The sequence below is a fragment of the Spea bombifrons genome, chromosome 5 (assembly GCF_027358695.1).
Source record: "Spea bombifrons isolate aSpeBom1 chromosome 5, aSpeBom1.2.pri, whole genome shotgun sequence".
Taxonomy (NCBI): Eukaryota; Metazoa; Chordata; class Amphibia; order Anura; family Pelobatidae; genus Spea; species Spea bombifrons.
The window spans coordinates 77,976,527-77,993,116 of record NC_071091.1 but is presented as its reverse complement, the minus strand read 5'-3'; the positions used below and the strand labels follow the sequence as shown (position 1 = coordinate 77,993,116).

Genomic DNA, 16,590 nt, shown 5'->3' with positions numbered 1-16,590 from the left:
AAAGGGATATGCCATATTAGACAAAGAAAATTTAGTTTTTAGAAGAAGTTGATAGGTCATAGTGGTGTACAGTCTATTGTCATAAACACATTAGCACAGTGTATAGACCATATTCTTTCATACTCTCCTGCAGTATAGTTGTACTACTACTACTTTTTCTTTGTGTAGATCATTAACATTAATAACAAAATAATAAAAAAAAGTATATGAAATAGCTGACAGAAAAAAATCATAATTAATTATTCCATTTTTTTAGGCATACATTCAAATAAAGTTAAAGGTATGGGGCCAATATTATCCCATTCTGGTAAATCCTAGTATCAACCAAAAATATATGTATTTGTCGTTTAACCCTTTTAGCGTCAGATGGGTAAAAAAGCATTACAGGAAATAAAACATTGTTTAACCCTTTAGTCCCAAATGGGTTTATTCACTTAAAATACAGCTGTAGTTGCATTGAATGGATACATTTCATCCCAGTGCGTTCTTCTTCCTACATGATATGTTCCCTTGTTAATACATAGTCATGTCAGTGGGTTGAAATGGTTAATGCACCAGGTGCATCTACAACTCACTGATTAATGAATGAATCCCATAGAATATAGACATTAGGAATATCTGAGGACTGTCAGTACATTATGTGCTGAGGATCAGGAGATACAATCAAATGCCATATAGCAAAATCCTACATAAAAAGCATCATAAAACAATAGAATTGTACTAAAGCTATTATATATCCACCAGAGCAGCTTTCCTCCCGATGGATTAAAGTCAGTGCACCATGTCAGAGGAATTTGTGCTTCTTAAATACAAGGCAAAACAAGGCTTAACAGCAGAGTACTACTTTTGGTGATTATACTTTTTACATTCATATAATGCTTTGGTTTTACTGTCAGGTAAAATAGCCGGTGCCGGTGATTCTGGGTTAGCCTTGGCTTGTTGATGCTGCCATATGGACGCCAGCCATTTTTCTTCATTTCTTCCTTCCGTTACTTGATTTCTTTTTCTTTTCTGCAAATTGTTGACCTCCACTAGAGTTTAATGCCCTCTCTTCATTCTCTCCATCTTGAGACACCTGTTGTACAGCTTGTAGGATAGCAGTTTCTACAATTTGCTTACTGGCATTCTGTAGCTTTACTTCCTCCGTCTCTTTTCCTGGCTTCTCTCCTTAAAAGAATATTCATATGTTAGCAATAAGAAAAAAAACTTGCAAAGCTCAATCTGGACAACATATAACAACGTGGTTGATTCAACAATTGGATCAAATCATGTATACCTTTTAACAGTACATTTTGGCTGATTGCACCTGAAGCAGGTAAAGGAGGGGTAAGCGTTTGGATTTATAGACCAGTGCTACAGAAAAGCTTGACGCATAAGTAAAACAAATCAGATATCAAAATAGGAAGACTAGATTGAGCACCTAGTTTTTATTAGCTGTCAAAAACATAAAGAAAGTTTACTTCTTAAACCGAAAGGTCAAATTTTTCAAAGGATTTCATGTACAGACTTCATAGAATTACAATAATAACAACAGCAAGCAAATTCCCAACTGGTGCTAACTAAACCACAAATAAAATAAATATAGGAGCTGCTTTGACATTGGGGTTACTCCTATATCACCCACAGCAGATTCCATTTGAATTGTGGTTTATTATGTATAATCATTGCTTGCACTAGGGCTTTATTTGTTAGCCATAAAATTCTGTTTAAAAAGCCTAAAATGGTTCACTTTTCCACTGACCTTAATAGCAAACACTTGGCGGATCTGAGTACACTGAATGAGCTGACATTAAGGGCATATACATCATTTTTTTTCTTATTTAGACCTGAAAGCTAGTACTGTCTTTGTATGTCAATGTAAGTAGTGTTATTGATTTCCATATGCCTTTAAAAAGCTGCTTAAAATAAGCCACATAAGGACTTTTATGTGGTGATTTTATATTTTCACGATGTAAGCTCATCCTAATGCAGCCTAGCAGATTTCTGCACATTGTCATACTTTACTGTAAGAAACATCTCGGCCAACAGACACGTAGGATTAGGGAACGATGTACAGTGAAATGTAGTATACTTTAGCTCTAGAGACATGTCAGTGATTTTAACTCCAAAGTTTGCAATGAAAGTTAAAGATCACAATAAGAACACCTTTACACCCTGATCTATAACTAGCGTATAGTGCAAAACATTATTATTATTATTATTATTATTAATTGTTAACTAATGGAAATGAAGCAAGTAGCATACACTTTTCTAGTTTCGGAGGACATGCAAATTCCAATTAAACAATGTTGGTTCAGAAGAGCTGCTGTGCGCTACACACTTATTTTTTCATAGCATTATTGTACTTACAGCAGGTTATCCACTTCAGTACCACTTCGGCAAGTTTCCCTCCATCTTTTTTTAATATCCCCCGTGATTTGGCCATCACATCATCTACTAACACAAAGCGGCAGCTTTATATTTCTTAAATGAATTGTCTGTACTGAAATAAGGGATGCCTTATTTAATATTTACCAAAACCTAGTTTGGGGTGGGCTTTGCTGCCATTATTCATTAATAAGAAAATACAGTAAGAATCCATATCTCCTCCTGTACATTGATGAGGGGGTATGGTATAGCTTTGCCCAGGTTAGTAGTTGGGTCCCCTTGTCCCCTTTTGTTTTTATTTTTTCTGCTGTGCTCTCCACCATCCGCTGGGAGTCTGGACGATTACAGACAAACAAGTCTACAAAAGCTTAACTCCCCCCCTTTACTTCTTTCATCTACCTTTAAATTCCTCATCGCTCTACCAGGGCATTCAAAACAACAGCAGACTATTGTGTGGGTGGGAAAAAAAGGCCAGAATCTAAGAAGACAATACTTTACCTGGTGCATACACCATGATTTTTAATTTCCGTCTGGAAGCTAAGGACAAAGCAAATTGCACAGGCGTCTTGAAATAGAATGTAGAGGAGACGGAATTGAGTTTCAGCACCTCGGACAGTTCCTGCTAATGCAGCTGCAAGCCTTGCTCTCTGTTCCAGCACTTCCCTGAATCACTGTGTGCGGCGCCTCTTACTGAGCTCTGGGGATATTATACTTCATGCAATCAGCACCATCATTCTACACAACAAAGATCCTCTCTGCTTCTGGTCTCTCTACCGAAATGACAAAAGAAAGCGATCAAGAAGATTACCATTCATTGTTTTTATATTAAACAGAACCACACAGATAGGTATCTCTGAGATCGCATACAGTTATAGCCTTTAATCCTGGAAAAAGGGGAAACTACATTACCATAAGAAGATGAATACACGGCTTGGGGTAAATAAATCTTTATAACACACTGTGCATTCTTCAGGAGATCCCCCAGATCACCGGAATCATCCAATCAGAGTGAGGCCTGCAGCACCCTGGATACAGCAGCCCACATGAAACAAAAAAAAAGAAACATTTGCGTAAATACCTGAAAACATAACATTACAGCCACAAACGAGTGGAGAGAAGAACGAAAACGTCCCTACCAACAACCAGCAAGATGTTATAAGTAGCCTCTTTCGTCCGTGTCTCCCCGTTGCCCAAATTGCACCGTTCGCTAAGACCCCAGCCTCAAGTATTCATAATGTCATATCAAGGAAAATGAAGCCTTGGAGATGAAACTGACAAACGAGCTTAAAGTTGATTGCACGGGCCACAGTAGGGAAGGCAGCTAATTGCCCCTAATTATGTCGAGACAGTGAGAATACAGCCTGACATTTAAGGATTTTTGCATGAAAAGCTGACTAAACATATATTGTTCTATGAACAAAACAAATGATGCTATTAGTAATATTTAATTGTAGCGTATGCTTCTGACGATGTGGAATATAGTCGTTATTTACACTCTTGTAAAATGTCCCAACTTGAAGACATGATATTAACAATGATATTAATGCAGTTACACTAATGACTTAATGACTTAAACCCTGTATTTAATTCTAATGCTAGTTAATGATGTGCGTCAGTTTAATATGAAAAGACACAAGCTACATTTCATTTTGCTATGATTCTTTTTAGTTCAGACATAGTACCTACAATATCAAATACAGGAATTTAACATTAAATTGACAAAACCTAACTTTTCTATGAGATGCAGAGATCTATTTTATTTATTTTATTTTATGTATTTTAGTTGATAATAATAATAATATTATAACTTTACATAAGATAGCGATTTCCTCTAATTATGTCTGAAAAGGTTTGAAGAACACTAAATGCTGGTAGGCTGAGAATCTTTACCAGTGCCCAACAGAACATTCCAATTTCAACCAGCAGAAGAAAAGCATTTTTAAGGGTTCTTCCATTTTTTTTTCTTCTACAATAAATCATTGAAAAGTAAATAATGTTGTTCTAATTGATTGATAATATATGTGTAATGTTTAGTTAGTGGTTACCTTTAACAAAACATTAATTTAAGATCAGTTACAAAAGCATACATGTGTACAGCCAATTCATTTTAATATTATTAAATGAATGACATATATTTTAATTACTTCTGGTTAATTATTTCCGAGATAGTATACTGAAGGCTTATTACTTTTCTCGCCCCAGTCGCCGCCCTCCACATCCAGCATCTTCACTGCATTAAAAGGTGATGTGGGCCTTTAAGACACAGAGCGCTGGGATATGATGTCATATGTCGGTGTGCAGTGCCTTTTAATGCAATCTATGAAGTCGACACAGCCTCCATAGTGTAAATGAGCTGGTTGGGGAGATCAACGAGCAGCAGCCTAACGGCCTCCCAGTTTTGCAGCAATTGGCCCAGGCCAGGATACGTATCCACCGGATAAGGACTAAGATAGATATAGGAGGATCCCTAGAAAGATAGATATACATAATGAAAATCCTGAACTCTGTAATATACAGAAAGCCACTACTTTATCTGAATTTGGTCATGACTCTATTAGAATATATATATATATTTAGTGACATAATTTATATTCAGGCTTCTATATATTCTGCAAGCTAAACTAATATGTGAGTTGCAGGGTTTTTTATCAACATATTTCTTACTTGCTGTTATTAAATAAATGCAGTAAGGTTAATGCTAACTTCTGCAGAAATCCCTCGCATTAAGGGACTGCCAAGGGATTTTTTCAATTCCCAGCGGAATTCATATGAATAATTTATAATCATCAGCTGTCAGAGCATAAATATTGAGACATGATATATCCTATAGTAAATTCATGGGATCCATGGGATGTTACAACTGCATACAAAAGGAAACCAATATCAGGAATCCGACAGTATAAGAAGATCTATGAAAATAATCGAGCACAACCTTAAATGACTTTGCTGGTAGCAAGTGCTTACTATTGCACAATTTACTTGTGTAATTCTTTCAAGGTCATTTCAAGGAGACAGCAGAGTATTATTGGCCAATGCAATTTCTCTGTGTTGTTTTACCACTAACTAATAGGTCTATTATATTACTGCAGAAGTAGATCTTATTTAGGAACAGGAATCTCTGATATTCTGCTCTTAATGGCTAAGAAGCATCTGATGGCATTCTATGGAGTATTTCTTCAACAGGTTGGGGTGAAGGTTATCTGGCATTGAGCTTGGTGGACCAAATACAAAATGCGTCTTGACTTCCATTTGACATTTCCTTCTCAACCTGCCCTTCATTGAAAACGTACAAAAACCAGAAGCATAGCATTTTACTGAAGATAAGACCCATTCAGCCGGTCTACTCCATTTTTCCTGATGTTAAGACTCAAACCTTAATCAGTCCTTGATCTTGTCTTCATTCAGGACAGCCATACGCCTGTCCCATGCATGTTTAAATTCTAAAACTGTATTAACCCCTGCCACTTCTGATTGGAGGATGTTTAATTTATCTACCACTCTCTATGTAAAAAAACAGACTAACGAGAGATCATTTTAAGCCATTGAATGCAGAGCAATATAGTGCTTTGAGGGAATGAGAATAACAATGTTAATAGCAATGAAAAATGGCATAAAATCCAACAGCACATATGATGGTAATGGCAGTTATAACATTCTTTAGTGGAGCGTTGATGATTTCAAGGGCAGCAGTTAACACGGTCTACAACTAGAAAGGGATGAGCCAGTTTTATGAGCTGACGCACGAGCCGTGCTGACTCACCCTCCGGAGGCACAGGTCCTTATTCATGCCCTGAAGGACACAACAATGACCTACATCTGTAGAAAGAGGTAGTTAATCTCCATGAAGCGGGACAGGCACTTGGCCCCAATCCAGATTGAGCATGAACCAGTTCACCAAACCATACCCACATCAATTAAAAGATAACATAATCTCAAGTACGAATGACTAATGGAGGCCAGACGCAGAAGCCAATTTATTATATATAAAATGCTCTAAATGTGGTATTTATCAAACCAAAACTGGGGCAAAGACCAAGTATCATGATTGCCACATAAAATGTGCCTGGTTTCTATAGAACATGTTCCCTTCTTGTATGGAGACAATCTTATTAATTCAATAATGCTGCTCTTTTGGCCTGGTTGATAACATATACATAACATAGTTGTCTAGCTGTAACACAATAGATATTGTTGTGATTTTACCAGTTTATACATTTCTGAAAAAAAAAAATCTATTACCCTGATTCAGCAGTTTATGCAGCCCGATGGTATGTCTAGCAAAAAAAAACAAAAAAAACCCAGCATCATTAGGACTATTGGAAGCATTCTACTAGAAGTGAGCAATAAATATCTTGTCCACATTTATGTCAATGATTGGGAAGTTCCAATGAACATATTATAGAAGACCCATCATTTATATGACTCCACTCGTATTGGAAAAGAGATAGAAAACATTATTTTGGAGGCAATCAAAAGATAAACAAATCCAAATAATGGTAATGGGCTGTAGAACTTTTACAATTCAATATTTTTCTCTGTGTTTGAGATTAAATATTCCTGATTCACACTGTGTTGTTAATTCAGGTCAGGTAGGCAGTGAATTTCAGAAGCCTGTGTAAACTGTACACCTAAACCCATAATAGTCGCTAATTAAGTAATTTAATTACACAGGATTATGGCATAGGAGATTTGGTTCAAATTTTCTGTAGCAGTAAAGATGACTAGAATGCTTAGAACACATTTACAAACCTGGTTTGTCGTGTTTATTATGAAAAATTCAATTTGTTTTCCTTTATATATTTGCTATTCAGCTACCAGAAATCTAAATTATTGTATATTAGGTAATTGGATACAGCCCTTGGTGTTTCATTTTTTATTTTATTTATTGATTAATTGCTTAAAGATCAGTGATGTATCCTGTCTTAGGCCGACTTTACCCAGGGCGTCTGAGCCGATCAATAAAATGCTCTATGCATATATGCTGCACCGGCATATGATGTCATGCAGCGCCTTTTATTGTACCGGAGACACCGACCACAGCAAACACATAACTCAACATCATGCAACAGAATTTCCCAAGTGGATCTCCTTATTCAATGCTCTTCAATTTCTTTTTTCTTGTTTTTTTGTTAACATTTTTTCTCGATTTATTATTTCTAATATTATAATCCAGAATAAAAAAGGCTGAAACATGAAAAAATTGAAAATAAATCCAGAATAAAGCTGACAATGTTTCGATCCTCACAGACCTTTATCAAGCCATACATTGAAGAGGTGTGCTGTGTTCTTTTTCTGGTGGATGTATTGGGAAGTGGAGTCCTGGCATTACTTGCACCTTTATTTTGTGTTGGCTGATTTTTATGAAGTATCAGCTGTTACATACATTTTATGAAAACAATGATTTTGCACCAAACCCTTCTTTATGGCGTATGACCCGTGTGGTCACACAGTTTTATAGGGTCTACTACCCGATAGGGTCTACTATCCGTTTTATAGGGTCTACTACCGTCAAAGCCTATGTGTTCTATGTGTTCTCTTATAATAACGAGAGACTGTGATCATATCTTCTAATAGATGGGAACTCCAGAGTACGTGACTTTCTTCTTATTAAACAATGTTATCTACAACAACAGAAAAATAGCGTTCTCAGAACAATAGAGTGATAATGCCATTTGATTATCATTGAAAGTGTATAATAAGCCTTCAATTACATGTCTTCACTCCTATTTCTTCATCAGTAGCTTGCTTCCTCATATGATTGTTAAAGCAATATGCTCCTTGTGATTCTGCGTGTTATTTCATGTCTCTATTTACCTTCCATGGGGGAGGAAAAAAAGTACTTTTTACTTTAATGCCTTGCAGGAAAAAAGTACAGCCGCGTATTCTGCATATGGTTGTACGCGGGCACGTGCCAGCAGCTCACAAAAGCTTGCGAGGTCTGGCTCCTGGCATCACTTGCATATGGTGTAACCACGTTCGCCATGCTGCGTTATGTGACATCGCTGAGCTCTAGCCCCCCAAAGTGGGCCAGTCCACTGTTAAGGGTCATGGTTTTGTATTATACCAGCTTAACCTTCCCTTTATTCCAATAATTTGGACTACGCAAAGACAAACCCAATGAAATGGGTTATTTCTACTTGTTTTTTTAATTTTCCTGCTGTAACCATAAAACCCATTAAATCTGTCTGGTTTTTCTCTATGTACTTTAATGAAATATACTTCACGGCAAAGTCTATGTTTGTAGGATACTAAGTTTTAGAAATCATCCTGTATTCCCTATTGTGCGGGGAGAGACTAGGACAGGATGCGAGTTACAAGCAAAAAAAAAACGGCCTATGATCTTATTTACCTATGTTAAGGTGATTGTTACTTTCCCTTAAATGTCCTTTTTCTATTAGTCTGCCCATTGAAATCATTTTTACTATGTAATCCAGTAACACGTTATCCTGGTGAGCTGCACTATATCCGTGGGAGGATTGGGAGCGAGTGAATCTTATAGACGCGGTTTCATGTTTCAATCTAAGGTATAATGTTTTACAGGGAGGTTCAAGCAATTTATGTAGCGTGAATAGCAGGTACATTGGTGACCATTTTTTAGTGATTCAGAGAAATTAGCGGTGCGGATTCATCATGGTATAGCTTCAGTGTGAGGGGTGGCTTTATCAGTAAAATGTCAACCATGAACACATGGCGCAATGTGAAACCATGCACCCTGCATACATTTAAAAACTTTGAATTTTTAAAATTATTATGAGCAGCCTTTGTCTATCACTGGCACATAGTTGACCAGTATGTACAGATTCATACTGGAAGGGTAGGGTTATCGCGCATATCATATATTTAAGTATATGCATCGGTAGTACGTCTGTATGATCTAAACAAAAGGGCTGCCGATAATGTGATATTAAATCTTTGGCTTTATATGCTGGGCTTGCTGGGATGTACGGTATTATATTCTCAGTCAGGGGTTAAAGACTGGGATGATTATTTCCTTTACTGCCCACCTTTGGGACCAGTTATTGCTGCTTGGAGCAGCTAATCGATGCATGTGCAGGGTGGGAGTCTCACGTGAACCTATGATTATATGGCACATGCACACTGGTAAGCAGGGGATGCATCCAGCCAAATGTATCCTCTTTAAGCCAAAAGTCTGGGAATGCAGGCAAACAGAGAAGGGACACGCCAACCGTCATATACATGTAAATGCATATGTAAATTTTTAGTTGTGTTCCCCATACAAACGCCCTCACTATGAAGGAATTCTACTGCAGCTTCTCCTTAAGGGGAGGGATTTTGTTATTCTTAGCTTTTTAAAGAATGCCTTCTTCTTTGATGAGGCTGTCTATGACATTAAACCGTGCTTTAAAAAGGGGAGAAACATCTTTCAAAATTGAATAATGTAAAGCAAAGTCCCTAAGTGCCTCATAATTTTATAGAAATATAAAAATTTAAATAATAAAAAAAAAAAAAAAAAAAAAACCATATCTGGCTACTTACCATCAAAAGTATTCTTTAAGAGGAGACTTACCAACATTGATATATTTTTCTCCTCTTAATTTTATTTTAGCCCTAATCAATATTTCTTTGTATGTGTGAATATTCTTTCAAACAAACACTTTTTGTCCTGGGGTAAAAAAACAAAACACAAAACAAAAGAAACGAGGAATCGTGGCTGTACAAATATATGGTAGAAAAATACCTTGGTCATGAAAGAGTTAAAGTCAAAATGTCAAACAAAATGTGAGTAAATCATTTTTGAATTTGCACTTAATGTTCCAATAATGTTATTTAGAATGATATTTTTCTGCTCTGACATTTCAATTCCTCGGTGAAGATTGCATAGAATCCTACTGGTAGCCCAAGTAAGAAGTCATGACACACTCACAGGACTCTACTCTGATAATTTTAGGATGCTTAGCACGAACTTTACATGCTACAACCAGTAATCAGCAACATTACCTCATACAGTATCCAAAGGGGCAATAACACCGATGCTCAAAACAGATTTCTGGCCAAAAGGTTAACCAGAGAATTTCAATAACCACTGATCAGTCACTTGGGTGCTTGGACATCAATAACCGCGCACACAGGATGAAGGAAGCATGCTTTCAGCCACTATCCAAATAAGACACAGCCTATACCAGAGAGCTCCTGACGAACAAGAAGTGCTGCTGACATGGACAGGTAATTGAACATTGCGTTAAGAATTAATTTCAATCCAAAAAAACCTATAAAAATATAACAAAAAATCCAGACACAACCCTATTTTCATGTTAGATGCTCCGTGAGAAAACATTTTCACTAAGAAATTGGTGGTTACACAGCATCGCGTTAAACCCAAAGACCACATAAAGACTGAAAGTCAAACTAGCAGACTAGACAGGTTACATGTCTGTCTTTCTCGTTCTCTTTGATGTATACACTGAATAAAGCAGATAGAAATCAATTCATATATTTATTTTAAATATAGAAACCATTCATTCATATCTAAATGAAAATGCCAAAGAAAGCTTTTCTTTCATAATACCTACATCGGCGTTTGCTTACATACAATGCATTTGTATGGCAGATTCACAACTCTGCATACCCCGATTTGCTTTATGAAAATCCTACAATTAACTGATTATGCAGAACATTATGTGAAAAAGAACTACAGTGAACAGGTAATCAAACTAACAAAATATATATATATATGTTAGTCAAAAACATGAGAATGAACATGTAAAATAATTGTTTTTAAAAAATAAAAAAGAACACTTATGCACGCCTATTTCCTGTTATTTTTTTCTAAAAAATGCATAATACTTTTAAGTATATATGTGTGTATATACAATAGCATACATAAAAACGCATACATGGAGATAACGTCCCCACGTATATATATATATATCTATGCATTCATCCACACGGACAGGATAAAAACAGAATTGGTGGCTCTCATTCATCTGTAAAATGTTTCTTAAATCAGATGTTCATAGTTACTAATTACTGAAAAACCACTACATATTAAAGTGGTTTTACAGATGCATTTTTCCTTCCACAAAATATGTAACAGCACAGGCGTAAAAAAAAAAAAAAAAAAAAAAAAAAAAAAAAGGCTTTTACAGTTATTCATGCCCACTGTTTTCTGTGTAGGTATTAACATTTCATTGTTTGTAAAGCAAAATTCATTAGTACCAATCCTTTATTTACAGTTCATTGCGTCATTTATTTCTAAAACTATCACTGTCCCCATCTTTTGTAAAGCCCGTGGATACAAACACATCATTAGCCGGCCGTCAGGATGGCCTTACAGGTTCAGAGTAGTGTTAATACACATGCGCAGGATCCATTTAGCTACATGCAATGGTTTCAAGCTGTTGCTCTGCTTCTGCTGCCATGGCCGCTGCCTGTAACTGTTCGGTCTCGCTCTGTATGGCACTGGTTGTGACTTGCTTGCGTTGCTCGCTATGCATATTGTTCTCGTGGCGTTTCAAGTCAGAGGCTTTTGCGAATGCTTTGGTGCAGGAAGCACAGATAAATGGTTTCTCTCCTCGGTGTCTCCTCTCGTGGTCTTTTAAATGAGACTTGTGCTTGAACGCTTTGTCGCACAGATGGCATGCAAACGGTCTCTCGTTGCTGTGTACCCGCTCGTGCTTTTTGAGATCTGGAGCTCTGATAAAAGATTTGGCACACACGTCGCAGCTGTACGGTTTGTAGCCCGTGTGGATTTTCAGATGTTCTTTTAGGTGAGCTTGCGTAGTAAATGCTTTGGCACACATTTCACAGACAAAAGGTCTTTCTGCAGTATGCAACTTCTCATGCTTTCTAAGCCTTGCTTCATCTGTAAATGCTTTGCCACACGCCTGACATGCAAATTGTTCCCTGTGCCCATACAATAAGTACTCAAACTTCATGTCGCCGGTGGCAGTGGTCCATGCGGGTGCTTGTTCATCCTTTACTTCACTGATGCTATCATTGTATGTTAAGGCTTGTGGGGTCTGCACGCCCAAATCCTTTGGTTCGGTCGTCTCCATTGCCTCAACTTCCTGGCCGTAACAATTAACTTTCCTGACTTCCTCACTTCCTAACTCTTTGAGAATTGCTTCCTGTACCCGCAGTGTTGCAGTGGGCGACTTCTCCTCATGGCCCTGGGGAGTGCCCCCAACTGTGTCATCCGAAGGACTATCATCTTGATCGCCAATCTCCTCCACATCATCATCCTGACTGTCATTAGCCCCACCAACCGGACGTGTTATTTTCAAGCTTGTCTCATACGCGTATTTATTTTTTGGAGAGGAAGGGTTCTCGTCTGTCGTGGAAACATCACGCTTTTGAGAACAGAGTTTATCCAAAAACCTAATGCCAAGTATCTGGCCCGATGACATCATCAAATTGACATCCTCCTTTTTGACTGCAATCTTAGCAGTATACATGTAATTGAGAACTTCCTCGAATATATCAGATCGCAAGAAATCAATTTCAATTACTGAGGAGCTGTCAACTTCCAACTTCTTAAAAAGCTTCTTGAAGTAGGTACTGCATGCTGCCAGTACACATCTGTGGGCTCGGAATTTTACATCTTCCACCACAATAGCAATATCACAAAATTCACCTTCAAGGCGTTGTTCATTTAGAGTCTTTAAAAATACCGTTTTATGATCATCATCATTGTATTTTAGGGTTTCAGACATACTTATGAAAAACTCCTGCAAAGGAAGAAAAAAACAAAACAAAAACATTATTACAGTACATTGAAAGTTCATGATCAAAAATGCTCCTGTTTTACACGGTACAGAAGTAACTCATCCATCATAAACTATGCTGCAAGCAAAATGTGTTTCTGAAGTGTATATATACACAATAATTCTCTTTACTGCATAGAGCAGAAAAAAAATGAAGGTTTTAAAAACCATTTCCTTCTGCTCCACAGCTTCATACACCCATGTGGAATGGAGGAGTTATTCAGTAAAGCATATGTTTAAGCAAGTTCAGATGAGATGGGACGTTTCAACACGACCTCATTGTGCATTATGAGCGTCTGACCAAAAGGAAACCTCTCCTGCAGGAATGGCTGAGCTGACCCCCTGCATAATTCACTTGAAAAGTTGTGTTAGTTTTAACTATGCACTATGCATGCCCAGCCCAGCCCTTATTGGAAGGGATAACGCTCCATGATCCACCCTAACGAAGCTGGCACGCTGAAATCATTATATGTTAGTACGTAAAGATCCAAGCTTGGGAATTTTGTGCATACTGGCCTATTACATGTTTTTATAAACTCGTGGAAACTAAAAATTGATATTCTGAAGACAAGGCTGTCGCTTCACCTCCACCATTAACATCGTCTTTCCGCTTACTTTAATTTACTCTTGAAACATACCATGAACGTTGAGAGGCTGTCCAAAACGAAGACTGACAAGACCCAAGACACCTGAAAAGAAAAAAGAAAAAAAAATCATAAAGCGGTTGTCAGAGAAAATATAGACAGGCTTTACTGAGAAGGAATAAAACCGGAAAGAGTTCTTACAAAAGATAAAATAAAGAGTATTAATAAAGATGACAACCCAAACAAAGGGTTCTACCCGTACGTAAAATAATCATGGTTACAAATAGAGAAGTCACCACAATGTGTCAAGCGTAAAACAAGAAACCGATTTAAAGAAATAAAACACAGAAAAGGTGCTAATGGTGCAAGGTGTCCCTTGTTTTTCTTTCTTATTTGATGCAGATTGTTATATATCATTATATTACCGACAGTTTAGCTGCGATGGTTTGACGATATCTAACCCGTGTAACGTGTGGCGTTGTAACCGCTGCAATAGGCGCATTTTAAACTTGGAAAACAAATTCTGCTCAAAAAGAACTCTTGAGCTCATCCTTAGAAGCATTTGTAACCATTATCCTCTTCGCCTGTCTTTTATCTACCATGACCCGGGTCCTGTGTATAAACCTGTCTTGATTTTAATAGTATGTAGAATCTTTTTTTGGTTAAGCGATCAGAAAAGGGGGTTTTCAGGTGTTCTATTGATAAAAGCAGAGGGTGCCCAAAGCCTTGTTTTTTTTTTTTTTAATGTTTTCTAAGACAGCTATATTTTCCCCAAATACTTCACGCTCCACGAGTGCAACTAATGCTCATTCGTCATTATTAAAAAAAGTTAATTTTGTTTTTTGTTTAAACTGGATTATAGGAGATAGCTTGACATATACACTGTCTTCCAAATGAAGAGACTCGTTTACCAGTTAGCTGTAACCATAGTGAAAAGTCGATATAAAAAAATCTCACGTCCAACTCAAATAGGATATTTTTGACATATAAACAGAATTCACTGATATTGGGAAACTCATTAAAGGACTCTCGGGCTGAAAACATTCGTGGAAGCGTAATTAATTTAGATGCAAACCACAGAGCTAAAGACATCTTCAATATAAATGCATTCTGCCCCAAGGCTCTTACTCTATTATTTAACCCCTTAAGGACCAGGGCCTTTTTTACACTACAGGGCAGAGCAATGTTTGTGACGTTTCTTTCTTCAATCATGATTTCCCTCTTTCTAATTTAGTGAACCCACAAAAACTATATATCCGGGCATGTAGGGATTTTTAAAAATAATTTTTAAACCATATTCATATATTACTCAACATTTTTTAAAAAAATGTGATGTAAAAGAAAAAAAACATACAAACCCCCCACACATTTATTCACTGTTTTACGGTTATATAAACTACACAACTAGCAAATGTGGGAATACCAAAAATATATTCCGCAACTTGGCCTGATTTCAAAACCGGCCCATATTCCTATAGTTTTTATTCATTTTAGCTTCTTTTTCACCCGACCTAACACTAATTCCCCAATGAATAACCCCCTCTATACTAATTACACAATATATAACCAAGTAAAGGTAAAATAATCCCTGAGGACTATATAGATACAGTAATAAAAATATACAGTATATTTTTTTTTGCTTGAGGACTCCAGCTCACAATCACAGTGAGGAGAGCAGCAGAGAATAGGTCGTTGCCTATAAGCATTGCCCCTTTTCATCTGCGTACGTGATTGGTCGTAGGAGTGATCACATGCACAGAAGAGCGGGCAATCCGCTGCAGACCGACCCACTCAGGGTCACAGAGCAGCAAAGGTTCCTGGTTCATCGGAGACACGCAGGAGTGTTTTTAACCAACGACGAACCAGTACTAGGTACTGGTACGTCGTTAGTCGCGAAGGGGTTAATACTAGGAGAACAGGATGAAATATTCACCCCAAAAAAACATATTCAATGACTAATAATAATATCACCAGGTGGGATGTAGCAACCAGAAGACAGCAGGGTATACACTTCAGTTAATTGTTGTATACAAGCAGACAAAAAAATAACACAAGGCACTAATGTTGTTACTTATTGAATTATAAGGCACATCATATGCTGCAGCACTGCACAATGTGGCAATAGGACAATTTGGACTCACCCAATCTATAAACATATCACCGTACAGTGTAACCCATGGGGTGAAATATATATATATATATATATATATATATATATATATATATATATATATATGTGTGTGTGTGTATGTGTGTGTGTTTACAAACGTGGTTTATTTCCGGTAGCCACAGTCCCTGGATACGGTAATAGAGGAGTTAAGGGAATACAGATGCTTTACATTTAGAACAGACGGTACGCGCGACTCTGACTGCATTTGTCTGGCACTATCGGGATAAGCACGAGCCGTTTTACGTGCGCTCTCCTCGCGCCCCGGGTCAACCTTCCATCAATGTCGCGCGGGGGAAAAAAATCACGCGCACCTGCCGCTAAACAGGCACCCGCAACCATGAACCCGCCGCCATGACGGCTCCACCTTCAACGCATGCTCACCAGGGCGGCCCCACGGAAACGGACTTATTTTCACACTCCGTGAAAGAGTTTAGTACGCGACGACAGAAAACTCAATAACGCGACCGCCATTAAAAACAACAACAAAAAAATAAACCCAACTCTAGCCAAGAATGACCCGTTAAACGAAAGCTTTGTATCGAGAGCGCGCGAATCCGCGCCGCTCCCTACCTTTAAGACAATGCACACGCACCGTTTTATTGCGGCGCCTTCTCTACGGGACTTACCTTGTGCACGGCGGGGAGATAGGCGGTGGGTAGTTTGGAGCGTAACGAGCGTTTGTTAAATTATAGAAATGTGTGAAAATAGTGTTTGTGAGTTGTGCACTTCTTTCTGGCCCTCTTGC

At 37.6% G+C, this 16,590-nt stretch overlaps 2 protein-coding genes across 2 annotated transcripts; both read right to left on the bottom strand.

Moving 5' to 3' along the window:
• Positions 1-398: 398 nt before the first annotated feature.
• On the bottom strand, positions 399-3,183 carry AKAIN1 (A-kinase anchor inhibitor 1). The gene is made up of 2 exons (XM_053468108.1): positions 2,866-3,183; positions 399-1,167 (listed from the first exon to the last, which is right to left on the bottom strand). The coding sequence occupies exons 1-2, from the start codon at positions 2,879-2,881 to the stop codon at positions 974-976; spliced, it is 210 nt and encodes a 69-aa protein (XP_053324083.1). The 5' UTR covers positions 2,882-3,183; the 3' UTR covers positions 399-973.
• Positions 3,184-11,072: 7,889 nt separating this feature from the next.
• Positions 11,073-16,590, bottom strand: ZBTB14 (zinc finger and BTB domain containing 14). The gene is made up of 3 exons (XM_053468105.1): positions 16,472-16,590; positions 13,730-13,780; positions 11,073-13,055 (listed from the first exon to the last, which is right to left on the bottom strand). The coding sequence occupies exons 2-3, from the start codon at positions 13,730-13,732 to the stop codon at positions 11,700-11,702; spliced, it is 1,359 nt and encodes a 452-aa protein (XP_053324080.1). The 5' UTR covers positions 13,733-13,780; positions 16,472-16,590; the 3' UTR covers positions 11,073-11,699.